The sequence below is a fragment of the Macaca fascicularis genome, chromosome 16, assembly GCF_037993035.2.
Source record: "Macaca fascicularis isolate 582-1 chromosome 16, T2T-MFA8v1.1".
NCBI lineage: Eukaryota > Metazoa > Chordata > Mammalia > Primates > Cercopithecidae > Macaca > Macaca fascicularis.
The window spans coordinates 81,235,812-81,250,833 of record NC_088390.1 but is presented as its reverse complement, the minus strand read 5'-3'; the positions used below and the strand labels follow the sequence as shown (position 1 = coordinate 81,250,833).

Below are 15,022 nucleotides of genomic sequence, written 5' to 3'. Positions count from 1 at the left end.
GAAAACAGGGTCTCTCACCTCGGCACCACTGACTTTTTTTTTTTTTAAATGGAGACGAGCCGGGCGCGGTGGCTCAAGCCTGTAATCCCAGCACTTTGGGAGGCTGAGACGGGCGGATCACGAGGTCAGGAGATCGAGACCATCCTGGCTAACACGGTGAAACCCCGTCTCTACTAAAAAATACAAAAAAAAACTAGCCGGGCGAAGTGGCGGGCACCTGTAGTCCCAGCTACTTGGGAGGCTGAGGCAGGAGAATGGCGTGAATCCGGGAGGCGGAGCTTGCAGTGAGCTGAGATCCGGCCACTGCACTCCAGCCTGGGCGACAGAGCATGACTCCGTCTCAAAAAAAAAAAAATAAAAATAAAAAAAAAATAAATGGAGACGAAGTCTTGCTCTATTGCACAGGCTGGAGTGCAGTGGCACGATCTCAGCTCACTGCAACTTCCCCCTCCCAGGTTCAAGCGATTCTCAACCTCCCAAGTAGCTGGGACTACAGGCGCCTGCCGCCATGCCCGGCTAATTTTTTGTTATTTTAGTAGAGATGGAGTTTCACCATGTTGCCCAAGCTGGTCTTGAACTCCTGAACTCAGGCAATCCGCCCACCTCGACCTCCCAAAGTGTTAGGATTACAGGCATTAGCCACCGTGCCCGGTCACTACTGACATTTTATCTGGCCAATTCTGTGTCGTTGGGGGCTGTCCTGTGCATTATAGGATGTTTAGCAGCATCACTGGTTTCTACCTACTAGATGCTGGGAACAAGTTGTGACAATCAAAAATGTCTCCAGACATTGCCAAGTCAACCCAGTTGAGAACATGCAAGTCATTCTCTGAGCACGTAATTGCCTTGTTTTTCAGTGAAGGCCTTGGATGGGGTGAAAGGCATGCTGACCCTGCTGATAAGGAGACAAACTGCCGGCAAATGGGAGCCTGTGGGATGGGCAGAGGGGTGTGGCTACAGGCACAGGCATTCCCTGAGCCCTGTTCCGTTGGAGAGCCCCTCTGTGGTGTGGCCTTAGGCAGCTGCAGAGAGGCCATTGATTCCTTTAGGTGCACTCCCCACTCATCTCCACCACACCTTCCTTTACCAAAGACCGCAGCTCCTTTAGGGGCCCTTTTCCATAGCTAAAGGCTCTCGCTAGTTCCTAAACAGTCTGAAACAGCTCCCTCCAGGCTTGTGGTAGTAGTGGCTTCCAGCTGTTGCTAGCCTGGGGTGCTTCTCCATTCCCTTCACCCTGCTCATACCTCTGTATACAAACTCCTTCATTAAACTGTCCTCAATCACCCCTTTTGAGTGTGCCATCTGTTTCCTGCTAGAAGGCTGACTGATAGACTGGAATTTTGGATCCAGGCAGCCCTCTTGGCACGAGGCAGGCTTGGCGGCTCCCCAGCCCACCGCTTTGCTATATGTTATTGCTGCTCCTTGGAAATGCATTAGCAGCTTAGAAATGGCCTTGAGGTCTAGGGGTGTAATTAATCAAACTGCTAATTCTCCATCTGAGAAATGCAGTGGCAGAAAAGGCCCCAGTTGCACAGTCCTGGCTCATAATGAAAACCATCCAAATACATAACCAATGACTCACTGTTATTGATCTTGACTTGACTGGGGTATGGGCAGCAGCTGCAGGCCCTGGTGCCAGATCTGGCTGTACCATGGGTATCCTGGGAACAAGTCACTCGATTGCTTTGAGGCTCCATTTTCTGTTTCGCTTAGGATGTGGGCTGGGAATTTCTGGGGCCTGAGAGGTGAGGGAGGTGACAGGAGTGAATGAAGTATATCCAGGTCTCTGCAGAGGCCTAAGGTCTAATCTATAGAGACATATGGGAGACGGTCATAATACATATGGATGACGATGATAATAGCTAATGTTTATCTAGCATTTATGGAAGTTGTCTTTAGCTACATCACCTGATTTTAATGTCTACAACAAAGTGCCGCTGTTCATATTTCCCCCGAATGTTACAGATGGTGAAAAAAAGTCCTGGAGAGATTAAATTTCTCAACGTTATATAGCTAGTAAGTGGAGGAAGAGGGATTCAAACCTAGTGTTGTCTGACTCTAGAATCCATCCTCTTCACCACCAGATATACTGCCTCTAGAAGGGGAGCCCTACATATACTTTTCGATTGTATGAATTTCCATTATGTGCCAGCCAGTGTGTGAAGCCCTGGGGATGTAAGAGCTAATGAGATTGGGTCCCCATCTTCGTGGAGCTTATAGTCTAGTGCAGGGGTGGTCAAACTCTGTGAAGGACCAGATAGTAAGTATCTGGGGCTTTGCGAACCATATGATCTCTGTTACAACTACTCAATTGTGCCGTCAAAGCACAAATATAGCCATAGACAATATGTAAAGAAGCATGGATGTCTTCCAATAAAAAGTTTTATTCAAACCGAAGTCTGAATTTCATGTAATTTTTACATGTCACACGATTTTATTTTTTACCATTAAAAATGTAAAAACCAGCTGGGTGCAGTGGCTCACTCCTGTAATCCTGGCACTTTGCAAGGCCGAGGTGGGAGGATCACTTTGAGCTCAGGAGTTCGAGACCAGCCTGGGCGACATGGCAAAATCCCATTTTTCACAAAAAATTCAAAAATGAACCAGGTGTGGTGGCAGGCACCTGTGGTCCCAGCCACTCCGGAAGCCGAGGCCTGAGGCTTGCTTGAGCCAGGAAGCAGAGGTTGCAGTGAGCCGAGATGGCACCACTGCACTCCAGCCTGGGTGACAGAGCGGGACCCTGTCTCAAAAACCAAAACCAAACCCCAAAACCTTCAAAAAAACCAAAAACAGTAAAAGCCATTCTTGTTGGTCATTCAAAACATGTTGGTGGACAGTATTTGGTGGACAGTATTTGGCCTGCAATCTATATGTTTGCCTACTCCTGGTCTAGTGTGACAGGCATAAAACACAGGACCTATTAGAAAGCAGAACAGTATTTACTTACCAGCGGGCGAGAGGGGAAGTGACCAGTAAGGGCACAGAGGACTACTGGGATATTGGCCATGCTTTATTTCTTGATCTGGGTGGTGGTTATATGGTTACACCTTGTGATATATTGTCAAGTTGTACACTTATGATTTGTGCACTTTTCTGTATGTTATTCTTGAATTTAAAATCTCGTTAAAAACGACAGTGTAGTAAGTCATGATGCGGAAAGGTCGGATGCTGTGGAATGAGAAGCTTTAACTCCTTGGAACTTGGGAGGGGGCGGGTCAGAGAAAAGGCTTCTCCAAGGAAGTAATGTTTGACAAGAAGGCCCATGGGGAAAAGGAAGAGGGATTAGGTTTATTGGGTCAGCTGTGACTACGGATCCTGTTCTGATTTTAAAAAATATTTTGGTCATAGACTTGTTGCATTAATTTTGACCTTTTAAAACGTTGCGGTATTATATTTATCTTGATTGCTGAGTGTTTTGGAGCCCCCTTAAATTCTGAACCCGAGGGGAGTACCTCAACCCTGGTCCCGACACGGCTGCACTGGGGTCGGAGGCTCTGTACTTAGTACCATAGGTACTAGTACACTGCCACGCCCCCCTTTTCTTCACCTATGTAATGGGAAAGGAGGTGAGGTGAGACGAGCTTTCCAGGGTTTAATATTCTCCCTGGCCCGACAAAGACAGGGATTTGAGGGATTACCTCGGCACAACACCCGGGGTCCAAGAACGAAGCTGCGGGGTTCCGCACGGGAGCTCCCTTGTTCCGGACTTCCGCACTCGGGTTATTTCCCAAAGGCGGGAAGGCTGGCTTGGAGCCGGACTAATGATTGGCTGGAACGAAGTCACGCGGGAGGATTCGCTATCAAATGGCACGGGCGTATGCGTCATCAGCGAGCGACGAGAGCCTCCCGAGAGGGGCGCGGCTAAGTAAAATAGGCTCCTTTCTAATTGGTTATTTCCTTGGGAAAAGACTGAAACAGCGATGGAGATTCGCTGTCTTCTAGGCTTCCGGGATTTGGGGGGAAGGTGACGCTTGGGGAGAAATGTATTAAATCGCGTATACCCCGGATGCTCTGAGGGGCGGGGCTTCCACGGTGGGGCGTAGTTAAGGGCGGGTCTCTCTTTTGGGGGCGGGATTCTCTTGAGAGTAGGGGTGGAGCCGCAACGCTCTGCTTTCCCGGAGCGCGGGGGGCGGGGTTAGGGGCAGGGCCTCGCTTGTGGGCGGGCCCGGGCAGGGGCGGGCTTGCACTGCGGGGCAGTAGCCAGGACCGGATCCGCTTGCAGGTTGCTGTTCCCAGCCATGGCTTCGCGCTGCTGGCGCTGGTGGGGCTGGTCAGCGTGGCCTCGGACCCGGCCGCCTCCCGCCGGGAGCACCCCGAGTAGGAGCAGGGCGCCTTTGGGGCTGGATGGGAGGGCGGGGAGGCCTGCGAGCGCTGAGTAGGGGTCGGAGCCGAGCTGGGGCAGGGCTGGAGAGGGATGAGACTGAAGGAGTGTCTTCTTGCTAGCGAGATCGCGGTAGTGTACGGGGGTGGGCGGAGATCTGTGCGTGAGATGTGAGGCTCCTAGGGTGAGAGACGGAGGTCAACAAAGGTGAAAAGTAGAGACTTTGAGATCCACAGGTGTGAGACGGGGTGAATGGGGAGTGATACGGAGGTCTGTGGGGCGAGAGGCGAAGTCTGAGTCGAAACAGGGATCTGTAGGAATAAGACGGGTCTATATGGGCAATATAGCGTTTTGTGGACCCACGGGGGCGAGATTGGGATGATGTGGAGGCCGTTGGAAGGATGTGGGATTCCAGCGGATTGGACAGGGAATGAAGTGTTATTGGGCAGGCCATTGGCAGTGGTGTAGTAGGTTCATGGGTGAGATGTGAGGCTCTGGATGAACACACAGCCTTTGGGGGTTCAGTTGAAGTAAGAGACCCTCAAATGCCACAGCCTTGAGGAACAAGAGAAGGAGGATGCAGGTGAGGGTGAAGCTTGGGAAGTTCCAGCTTCTGTTGGATATTCAGGTTGGTTTGGGACTGGGGAGAGAAGTTAATTTTGACCTTTTCCCTCTCCTCTGCCTGGCCCCAGGCTTCCGCCACCATTTATCCACACAGGAGAAGACCCCTCAGATCTGTGTGGTGGGCAGTGGCCCTGCTGGCTTCTACACAGCCCAACACCTGCTAAAGGTAAACCACTTACTCATAGTCCATCATTCACCTGCTGCTCCAGTCCTAAGGGCAAGGCTCACCCTCTTTGGGTTTTAAGAGCACTCCTGGATGCCTGATGGGGATCCAGCCATCTGGCCTGGATACTTCCCACGTGCTTCCTCACCTACACCTGAGGCTCCCCTCCCCTCATGTCCTCAGTGTGAGAGAGGTATAAAACACACATTGGTGGTGAGTGGTCAGTGGCAGGTAGTCAGCTTTGCCTCCCTGGCCAAGCACTCCGGGGGGTTTATGTAGACCTGCAAAATGACTTTGTTCTCCTTTATCTTCCCTCCTTTCTCCTCTGTCTTCACTCTGTCCCAAACATCCTGCATCTCGAGGCTACCCACCTCCTCTGCTTTCTGTAACTTTACCTGCCTTGCGATGCCCTCCTCACCCGTAGCTCCAGTCCTCCATGCCATTCTGTTATTTCAGCCTGCCCTCTGCCCCTCTCCCTTTCCCTGTGAAGGCCAGGATCTCAAGGCTTTCAGCGTCCGCCTTGGCAGGAAGGGCCCCAAGCCAAGTCTACAGGTTATACTTGAGACTGCACATCAGACTTTGGGACAGAGTAGAGAAGGGATACCCAGGTTAACTGAGACACGAGACAATTGCCTAGCTTTGGAGAGGCTTGGAGTGTCCGTGGAGATAGGAGAAAGGATGAATATCTTAATTATACACACACACACACACACACACGAAATGTAGGGTGACCAACTGGCCTGGATTGCCTAGGATAAGGGACTTCAGCGCTAGCTGAAGGTTCTTGGGAAACCAGGATGAGCTGATCACTCTGCTGAAAAGTGACCCATGCATGCTTCCCAGGCAACACAGCTGAAAGAGCTAATTACAATAGTGTGGGCAGCGTGAGCCGAGGCAGGTGGGGTCAATCAGAAACTGTTTCCTGGGCCGGAAGCCCAGGTGGCTCATGCCTGTAATCCCAGCACTTTGGGAGGCCGAGGCAGGTGGATCACGTGAGGTCAGGAGTTTGAGACAAGCCTGGCCAACATGGTGAAACCCCCATCTCTACTAAAAATACAAAATTTGGCCACGTGTGGTGGCACATGTGTGTAGTCCCAGGTACTTAGGAGGCTGAGTCTGGAGGATCGCTTGAACCCAGGAGGTGGAGGTGGCATTGAGCCACCTCCAGCCTGGGCGACAGAGAAAGACCCTGTCTCAAAAAAAAAAAAAAAAAAAAGAGAGAGAGAGTGCATTTGAGCTTCACTGAAGCAGACCAAGGGCTTTGGCGAGGGCCTCCCACATGTGGGGAGTCATCCTGGAATGCAAGGCCATGGGCACGCTGCCATGTGGGAGGGAGGACAGCCTGGGCTCTGGGATGGAAATCAGGGAGCACACAGGGGCTGGAGAGGCCCTGAAGGGCTTCGTATAAGGGACATTTTGTTAGCTGAGCCTGAAATTTTGGAAGCGGGGAGAGTAAGCCTTCCAGGCAGTGCTCTTTTTTTTTTTTTTTTTTTTTTTTTTTTTTTTTTTTTTTTTTGAGATGGAGTCTGGCTCTGTCACCCAGGCTGGAGTTCAGTGGCATAATCTCAGCTCACTTCAACCTCCACCTCCCAGGTTCAAGCGATTCTCCTGCCTCAGCCTCCTGAGTAACGGGGTTACAGGCGCACACCACCATATCCAGCTAATTTTTGTATTTTTAGTTGAGACAGGGTTTCACCATGTTGATCAGGCTGGTTTTGAACTCCTGACCTTGGCCTCCCAAAGTGCTGAGATTACAGGCATGAGTCCCCGTGCCCGGCCAGGCAGTGTTCTTGGCACGACTGTACTCAGCTGGCAGACACGTGCATGCTTTCCTTGTGGAATGGGATGGGGAGGGGCTCAGGCCAGTTACAACCCTTGTTCTGATCCTTGGGCTGATCTTTGCCCACAGGGAGCTCCAAGCTACTGGCTGTGCTCCTAAGACAGGACCACGTGCAGCACGTTTGGGACAGTGGCACTTAGCTTGAGTCAGGCACTGAGCACAGCATCTCGTAGCATCCTCATGACAACCTGCAAAGCAGGTGTCATGCCTCTTGCTTCACAGGTAAGGATGCCAGGGCTGAGTGAGGTTGTCCAAGCTTCCACTGCGGAGCAGGGACGGCACTGGGGTCTCAGCGAAGGCAGCTCCATGCGAGGCCATCCATGTTCGTCCATTCAGTAACCATTTACTGGACGTGACATGTTCTGGGCACAGGCTTCACTGGGAACATGGGGGTGAGCAGGACAGACGTCCCTGTGCTCGAGGACCTGACATTCGAATGTCGGGGGGACCGGTGGATAATTTACAAGGTATTTTAGGGCTCTGACGGCTGTAAGCACAGAGACTGGGGTGCGGGGAGGGGGTCCATGCCCAGTCTGGAGGAAGAGATGTCCCAATTGCAGTCTGAAGGGCAGTAGATGTCAGGTTGGGGGACAATGGCAGGAGTGTCCCAGGCACAGAAAACCGTGTGAACAAAGAGGAAGAGAATGGCCCTCTGGGGAAAGGGCAAGTTCTGGAAGGTGTGTGTGTGCAGTAAGGAATGAGGAGGTGAGAGCCGAGGCTGAGAGGTAGGTAGGACCCAGATCCTGGGGGGCTTGGAAGCCACTGACCAGGCTCTGGAGGCAGGTTTCTCTGGGAGGTGTCCACAGCTGTCTCCTCTTCCCCCATCAGAGTCTCCTGGGACATCTTATGAAAATACACATTTCTGGGCCTAGCTCGGACCTAATCAAACTCTGTGGCTGGGCCCAAGAGTCAGCAATGTTGAACACCCTGAAGGATTCCTGTGCCCACTGCTGTAGGTGGTTGGCTTCACTGGAGAGTTTTCAGGGTGCTGATTTCCTTCAGGATGCCCCTCTGCCTGCAGGGTAGGTCCAGGCAGGGCTGGTGGCCAGAGAGCAGTGGGGAGCTGCTGGGGTGGTAGTGAGGAAGAGGACTGGGAGGATAGGGGATTGATGGGATCAGGTGGGGGGTCAGGGAGGAGCCCCAAGTTCCAGCTTGGGCCCTGAGTGGATGGGGTCGAGGGAACAGGAGCAGAAGGGGAGCGGTTTGGGGCAAGGGGACTTGGCTTAAATCTGGATGGATTTGAGGTGTCTGGGGTGGGACATCCAGGGGTCTCAGGTTTGGAGCTTGGGAAGATGTCTCGGCAGGAGAGAGAGAGAGTAGAAAGTCATCAGCAAGTTAAAGGGAATTTGGGGTTGCAGGAGGGAGTGGGTTAAATCCCCAGGGAGGAAGAAGGGGGGCCACATCGGAAGAACCTCAGAGAATGTCCTTGTTAGCGGGGAGCAGCTAGAGGGACGGGAGAGAGGGAGGGAGGGAGGGAGGAAGGAAACCTGGAAGATGAGGTCAGCCACGAGAGATAAGGGGTAAGAATATCTGGCAGACTTAGTGTTCCGGAGGTGGCCCTGGAGAGGACAACGTGACCCAGAGTGAAGGATCCGTCACAGGAAAGAATGGAAGATAAGGATAGAGAGGTCGGTTGGGTGAGGTGTTGACCTCCAGGCCGAGCAGTTTGAACTTTATGCTGTGGCACTGGCCCCCAGCGAAGATTTTTGAGCAAGGCAGTGACATACAGCAACAGAATAGTAATGATAGCTCCCTTCTTGATTGAACACTCAGAGTAGGTTGCACCCCGGGCTGCCTGATTACTCATTTAACCTTGAGCAGGACGCCGCAGGGCTCTTCTTTTGGACAGAGAAGAAACTTTGCCCAGGCCATAAGCCAGCTAGTGCTGGAGCTGGGATTGGCACCCAAGGCTACCTGTTTGACTCCAAGCTGGGAGCACTTTGTGGGTACAACATCGTGGGCCTTGAGGGAGGTGGTTTGGGGAGCCCCCTGTGGCTGGCCTGGGATGGAGAGAGGCAGGAGGTGGGGGAGGGTGGACTTGGGTACAGGCAGGGGAGTGGAGGGGAAGAGGGGATTTGGGCAAAGGTGAGGAGGTGGGTGGGAGCCTTAGTTGTGGGTAGGGAGACTGATGGGCAGGGGCTTATTTGTCTTGAGTCCCAGTGAAGCTGGAGGTGTCATAGTGAGGACCTATGATAGGATGGGGGGGCTGGGCGTGTCAGCCGTAGCACCCCTAACTGCTTTACTGCTAACCGGCCTGTGGCCCAGAGTCCCACCACCCTGACCTCCTGATGCTTCCCAGCAGCTGTGAGAGGGAGCTGTCATCCGTCCTAGTGTGCAGAGGGGGAGACTGAGACCTGGGGAGGCCCTGGGACTTGCTGGGATCATGTGGCTGGTTGGTGGCAGAGCCAGACCAGACTTGCCTGCTGGACCCCCGACCCTGTGCCTTCCACATGGCCTCTCAAGGTGCCCCGGGAAGGCGGTCAGCGCAGAACCACTGCCTGAGACTGTCTCTCTAAGACTGGGAGCAGGCCCATTTCCACCTCTCTTCCCCATGAATCCCCAGCTCTGCCCCCTCCCTGTCCTGCTGCTCCCCTTTTCCCAGAGCGTGGTCCTGGGCACTAGAGCTAAGGCACCTGTGAATTTGGAGGGTGGCCCTCAGGTCCTCAGACTGGCTGGGACCTGAGGGTCCCAAGTGTCGAAGGGTTGGAGGCCAGGGCTGTGGGTTGCGCTTGACCTGAGAAGATCAAGAAGCCGCCCTGATACAATGCCACCTGGGGAAAGCCACAGCCTCCTCAGCTGGCCACATTTCTCCCCATCTCCAAGGGCTGGCCGTCTCCTTTTTTCTTTTCTTTTCTTTTTTTTTTTGAGACAGAGTCTTGCTCTGTCACCGAGGCTGGAGTACAGTTGCGCGATCTTGGCTCACTGCAAACTCTGCCTCCCGGGTTCAAGTGATTCTCCTGCCTCAGCCTCCTGAGTAGCTGGGATTACAGGTGCCCACTACCATGCCCTGCTAATTTTTGTGTTTTTAGTAGAGACGGGTTTCACCATGTTGGTCAGGCTGGTCTCGAACTCCTGACCTCAGGTGATCCACCCGCCTCAGCCTCCCAAAGTGCTGGGCTGACAGGTGCGAGCCGCCGCGAGGAGTGAGTGCTCTTTTTCCTTGCAGAGGGTGGAAACCTTGTGTTCTCAGCCCAGAGTCCTGAACTCTCCTGCTCTGTCTGGGGAAGGGGAGGACCTGGGGGGTCCCAGCCTCTCTCTCAGCCCCACCAGCTGCCACCCTGTTCCCAGCAGCACCCCCAGGCCCACGTGGACATCTACGAGAAGCAGCCCGTGCCCTTTGGCCTGGTGCGCTTTGGCGTGGCGCCTGATCACCCCGAGGTGAAGGTGGGTCTCTGTGGGCCTGGAGGCTGGGGTTTGGAGGCTTTGGTCAAGATGAGGAGGGCAGGGAGGCTCCCTGGCTGGATGACAGGACTACATGCCGTCTGTGCCGATGCCGCCCAGCTTTCATCCTGGGGACACAGAGCGGTGAGGGTGGTGCAGACGTGGACCCTGGAGCTACCTCACCCTCTAACCCCTCCCATTCCCGGGGGACCTGGCAGAATGTCATCAACACATTTACCCAGACGGCCCGCTCTGGCCGCTGTGCCTTCTGGGGCAACGTGGAGGTGGGCAGGGACGTGACGGTGCCGGAGCTGCGGGAGGCCTACCATGCTGTGGTGCTGGTGAGTGCAGCCAGGCCCTAGGTCGGGGAGGCAGGGGCTGCAGAAGGGGACTGGTGGCTGGGGGTGGAAGGCAGCAGGGGTGAGGCCAGGATGCAAGCTGCTGAGGAGAAGCTGGAAGGAGGCCACTGGGAGCCTGGGGGGCTGCCCAGCCCATCAGTGCTGGTGTTGAGGGCTGTGGGTCTTGGGCCTGCCATCTTTCATCAGAGCTACGGGGCAGAGGACCATCGGGCCCTGGAAATTCCTGGTGAGGAGCTGCCAGGTGTGTGCTCCGCCCGGGCCTTCGTGGGCTGGTACAACGGGCTTCCTGAGAACCGGGAGGTGAGTTTGGGGAGCATGCCTGCTGCCTCTTCCTCCCCGCCCCTCAGCCTTTTAATGCCAGCCCTGGGGAAAGAGGGAGGGAGCTGCCATTCAATGGCGAGACGTGACCTCATGCTGACTGAGGTGGGAGGCCAGCTGTGGAGGACCTTGGGGGAGAGCTGGGTCCAGGTGGGGGAGGAGGGACCAGAGTTGTGGACTTTACCAGTGTGGGGAAGCCCCAGGGCACAGTGGGGACCAGGCGTGAGGCACCTGCAGACTGAGATGAGCTGAGTGGAGCAAGGCCGGGGGACCCTATCGAGACCTTTTCCCTCCAGCTGGAGCCAGACTTGAGCTGTGACACAGCCGTGATTCTGGGGCAGGGGAACGTGGCTCTGGATGTGGCCCGCATCCTACTGACCCCACCTGAGCACCTGGAGGTGAGTGTTAGGTCGGGGCTGGGGGGGGTGGAGGGGGAGTCACCCTGAGGATAGAGTGCCCTTGTCTGCAGGGTTCAGGCCTCACCTCTCCAAGCTGGACTCAGTGCCTTTGTTTCCCTGTGGTGCCCAGGCAGAGGCCCTCTGAAGGGCAGTGCCATGAGCTTCCTCTTCTACCATTTTCCCTTCACTTTCTGCACTCCAGCTAAGTGGTGTTTTTCTCTTATTCTTCAGTACGCCACAGGACCCTTGCTCACACCATCCCCTGCTTGGATCATCCCCACTCACCTCCCACCAGTTAACAGCTAAAGTTCACCTTTGAGATCTTGGCTCAGTTGTCCTTTCCACCAGAACGTCCCTGAATTGGTCCACTCCCCCATCATGCCTCCTCCCATAGCCCCGTCTGCTTCTGTTTCACAGCCTGTTATCGCCACGGCAATTTTACACACATTGATGAGTGTTTGATGAGTATTTATCTCCCCAGCAGATCCGAAGCTCTGTGAGGGCCTGCACCTTGTCTCTTTTGCTCACCATTGACCACCCCTGCTCCTCCAAGCTCTTCGCATGTCGGGGAGCACATGGTAGAGGCCCAGTGAATACTTGTTGAATGACCGTGTGGGTCTGGTGTGCTATTAGTTGGAGCCATTTGCAGAGTTGGCAGCAATGCTCCATCTGGCCACCAGGGGGGAGCAGTGGTGCAATTTTGGGCCGCCAGCCGTCTGGCCCACGGTGGGGACATGACCAAATGGAGAGTGCCCTTTCCTGGGTCAGTGTCTGATGACTCCAAGGCCCTCCTTTTGTGCCAGAGAACGGACATCACGAAGGCAGCCCTGGGTGTACTGAGGCAGAGTCGAGTGAAGACAGTGTGGCTAGTGGGCCGGCGTGGACCCCTGCAAGTGGCCTTCACCATTAAGGTGCTGGGGCCAGAGTGGGAGGAGCCAGGGTTCCAAGTGGAGGGGGCCTCTCCTTAAGGAGCAGGGGTGGGGCAGAGCCCCTGGGAGTAGCTGCTGCCTGGGATGGAAGAAGGGGGGCAGCCAGGGCCCCGGGGGCCCTGTGCCTTCAGGGAAGAGGGGAGGTGTCTCCTGCCTGGGCTGGACCCTGGGGTGGGCTGAGGTGGACTGTGTCCCGGGCCTGACCTCCTCCCCCTTCCCTGCCCCCATCTTCAAGGAGCTTCGGGAGATGATTCAGTTACCGGGAGCGCGGCCCATTTTGGATCCTGCGGATTTCTTGGGCCTCCAGGACAAGATCAAGGGTGAGGGACCCTGGCCTGGCCCCCCAAATACTAGGGGGAGGGTGGCCTAGGTCAGACAGGGACTGGGGAAGGGTGTGCAGGGAGAGGGCTGGGGCCCAGGGACAGCCTGGAGACATTCTACGTTGCCAACAGAGGTCCCCCGCCCAAGGAAGCGGCTGACGGAACTGCTGCTTCGAACGGCCACGGAGAAGCCAGGGCCAGAGGAGGCTGCCCGCTGGGCATCAGCCTCCCGTGCCTGGGGCCTCCGCTTTTTCCGAAGCCCCCAGCAGGTGCTGCCCTCACCAGATGGGCGGCGGGCGGCAGGTGTCCGCCTGGCAGTCACTAGACTGGAGGTGAGTCTCACGTTTCCCAAAGACACCCCGTTCCCAGGCCTCTGCCACCCCAGCCTGGTGTTGCCCACACTCTCCCCAACAGGGTGTCGGTGAGGCCACCCATGCAGTGCCCACGGGAGACATGGAAGACCTCCCTTGTGGGCTGGTGCTCAGCAGCGTTGGGTATAAGAGCCGTCCTGTGGACCCAAGCGTGCCCTTTGACTCCAAGCTTGGGGTCATCCCCAATGTGGAGGGCCGGGTTATGGATGTGCCAGGTGAGAGGGTGTGAGGAGGCTGGGTGCTGAATTATGGTGAGAGGCCGAGAAGCTGGTATCTCCTGGGGCCACACGTTCATTCATCTAGCAACACGCACTGAGAAGCTTCTGTAGGGCAGGCCCTCTCCAGGACCCAGTACCACCCTCCTCTTGGCCCTGAGAGAAGTTCCAGTCTAGCTAGGACATATGGGCCATATGTCGGGTCATTAAGTCATTCAACAGACATTTACTGAGGTCTGTTCTGGGCTAGGCCCTGTGCTTAGTGCTGGGATTGGAGATTAATAAGGCAACCTGTGTCCTCAGGGAGCTTCCAGCTTTACTAAGGGCCCACATACCTATCTAGTGATTAATTCACTTGGTAAACATTTACCAAGGGCCTACTGAAACTGCAGGGGAGCAAGCCTCAGCTCCTAAGCTTAGGGATCCCCTCATCTATAGAGAAACAGAGGTATAAGGGCGTCAGCCTGGTAAAAACAGGGCGAGAAGAATCCAGGGCAGTGGACCAGTGGCCACAGCGGGCTCAGCTGACAGTCTGCCGAGAGGCGTGGGGTGTCTGTGTGCGTGCACATGGTATAGATTGTGGGCACAGGATGGCCAGGGTGGTATCCAGCCACCTCCCTTCCTTCCCCTTTTGTTACCCCCTCTCAGGCCTCTACTGCAGCGGCTGGGTGAAGAGAGGACCTACAGGTGTCATAGCCACAACCATGACTGACAGCTTCCTCACTGGCCAGATGTTGCTGCAGGACCTGAAGGCTGGGCTGCTCCCCTCGGGCCCCAGGCCTGGCTACGCTGCCATCCAGGCCCTGCTCAGCAGCCGAGGTCTGGGCCCCGATGCTGAGGTCCTGGGAGGTGGGGTGGGTGGTCCTTCTCTGGGGCCTCACTCTTTGGGAGGGGCTTGTTTTGGGAGGGGTGAAGGAGGAGGTGTTAAGAATCTCCCCTCTGCTTCAGGGGTCCGGCCAGTCTCTTTCTCAGACTGGGAGAAGCTAGATGCCGAGGAGGTGGCCCGGGGCCAGGGCACAGGGAAGCCCAGGGAGAAGCTGGTGGATCCTCAAGAGATGCTACGCCTGCTGGGGCACTGAGCCCAGCCCCAGCCCCTGCCCCTGGCAGGGAAGGGATGAATGCTGGGAGGGGAAGGGCTCCATCCGTCTAAGTGGGACTTTGCAACCTCTGCTGATCCCAGCTGGCTGTGGCTTGGAGGCTTGGCTGCTATTCCAGCGTCTCCTCCCTCCTAGGGAAGGTCGCCCTTGCGTCCGAGGGTTTAGCTTTCAGCAACCGAGGTAACCTTAGGGACAGGTGGAGGTGCGGGCCGACCTAACTCCTTACCCACCTCTCTACTGCTGGACTGTGGAGGGTCACCAGGTTGGGAACATGCTGGAAATAAAACAGCTGCAACCAAAAGCCATGGTTAATGGGGGACTTTTTTGGAAGGGTTGGGGTCGGGGGTCACCTTCTGGCCGTAGCTCCCCTACCGTCACCAGGTGGCGCTGCAGAGACGGCTCCCTGCTCCGGGGCCTTTCGGGGGCTTGGTGGGGCTCGGCAGCCAGGCCTGGCATAGACACCTTTCCTTTCTCCGCTCGGCTCTGCTGTGGCTGCGGGTTGCCTGTCTTCTGTCCACACTAGGGCTGCCTGGGACCGGGACCCCCCCTCCCTGGTGAGACCTCAGTACAATCAAAACAGAAGAGAAGAAATGGGAGCAGGGGGACTGAGCAGCAGCTTGTCCCCTGTACCTCTGGGTGCCCCAGGCGAGTCTAGCCCGGGGCCCATTCTTTGGCTCCCAAAACCT

The 15,022-nt window shown here is 55.6% G+C and overlaps 1 protein-coding gene across 17 annotated transcripts; it reads left to right on the top strand.

Annotated features, from left to right (window-relative positions):
* The first annotated feature begins 4,208 nt into the window (after window positions 1-4,208).
* On the top strand, window positions 4,209-14,637 carry FDXR (ferredoxin reductase). Of its 17 annotated transcripts, none has more exons than XR_012426113.1 (12): window positions 4,209-4,317; window positions 5,014-5,111; window positions 10,240-10,332; window positions 10,548-10,670; window positions 10,875-10,988; window positions 11,303-11,404; window positions 11,476-12,315; window positions 12,569-12,653; window positions 12,786-12,985; window positions 13,068-13,239; window positions 13,888-14,058; window positions 14,188-14,637. XR_012426113.1 is itself a non-coding variant. In XM_015438818.3 (12 exons), exons 1-12 carry the CDS (start codon window positions 4,239-4,241, stop codon window positions 14,316-14,318), a joined length of 1,476 nt encoding a protein of 491 aa, XP_015294304.3. In that variant the 5' UTR covers window positions 4,209-4,238; the 3' UTR covers window positions 14,319-14,637. The 17 variants fall into 17 exon arrangements, 15 of the variants coding, with proteins under 15 accessions (XP_015294304.3, XP_015294302.3, XP_015294303.3 ...); XR_012426112.1 differs by having other exon boundaries at window positions 10,237-10,332; XM_015438818.3 differs by having other exon boundaries at window positions 12,208-12,315.
* The last annotated feature ends 385 nt before the right edge of the window (window positions 14,638-15,022 follow it).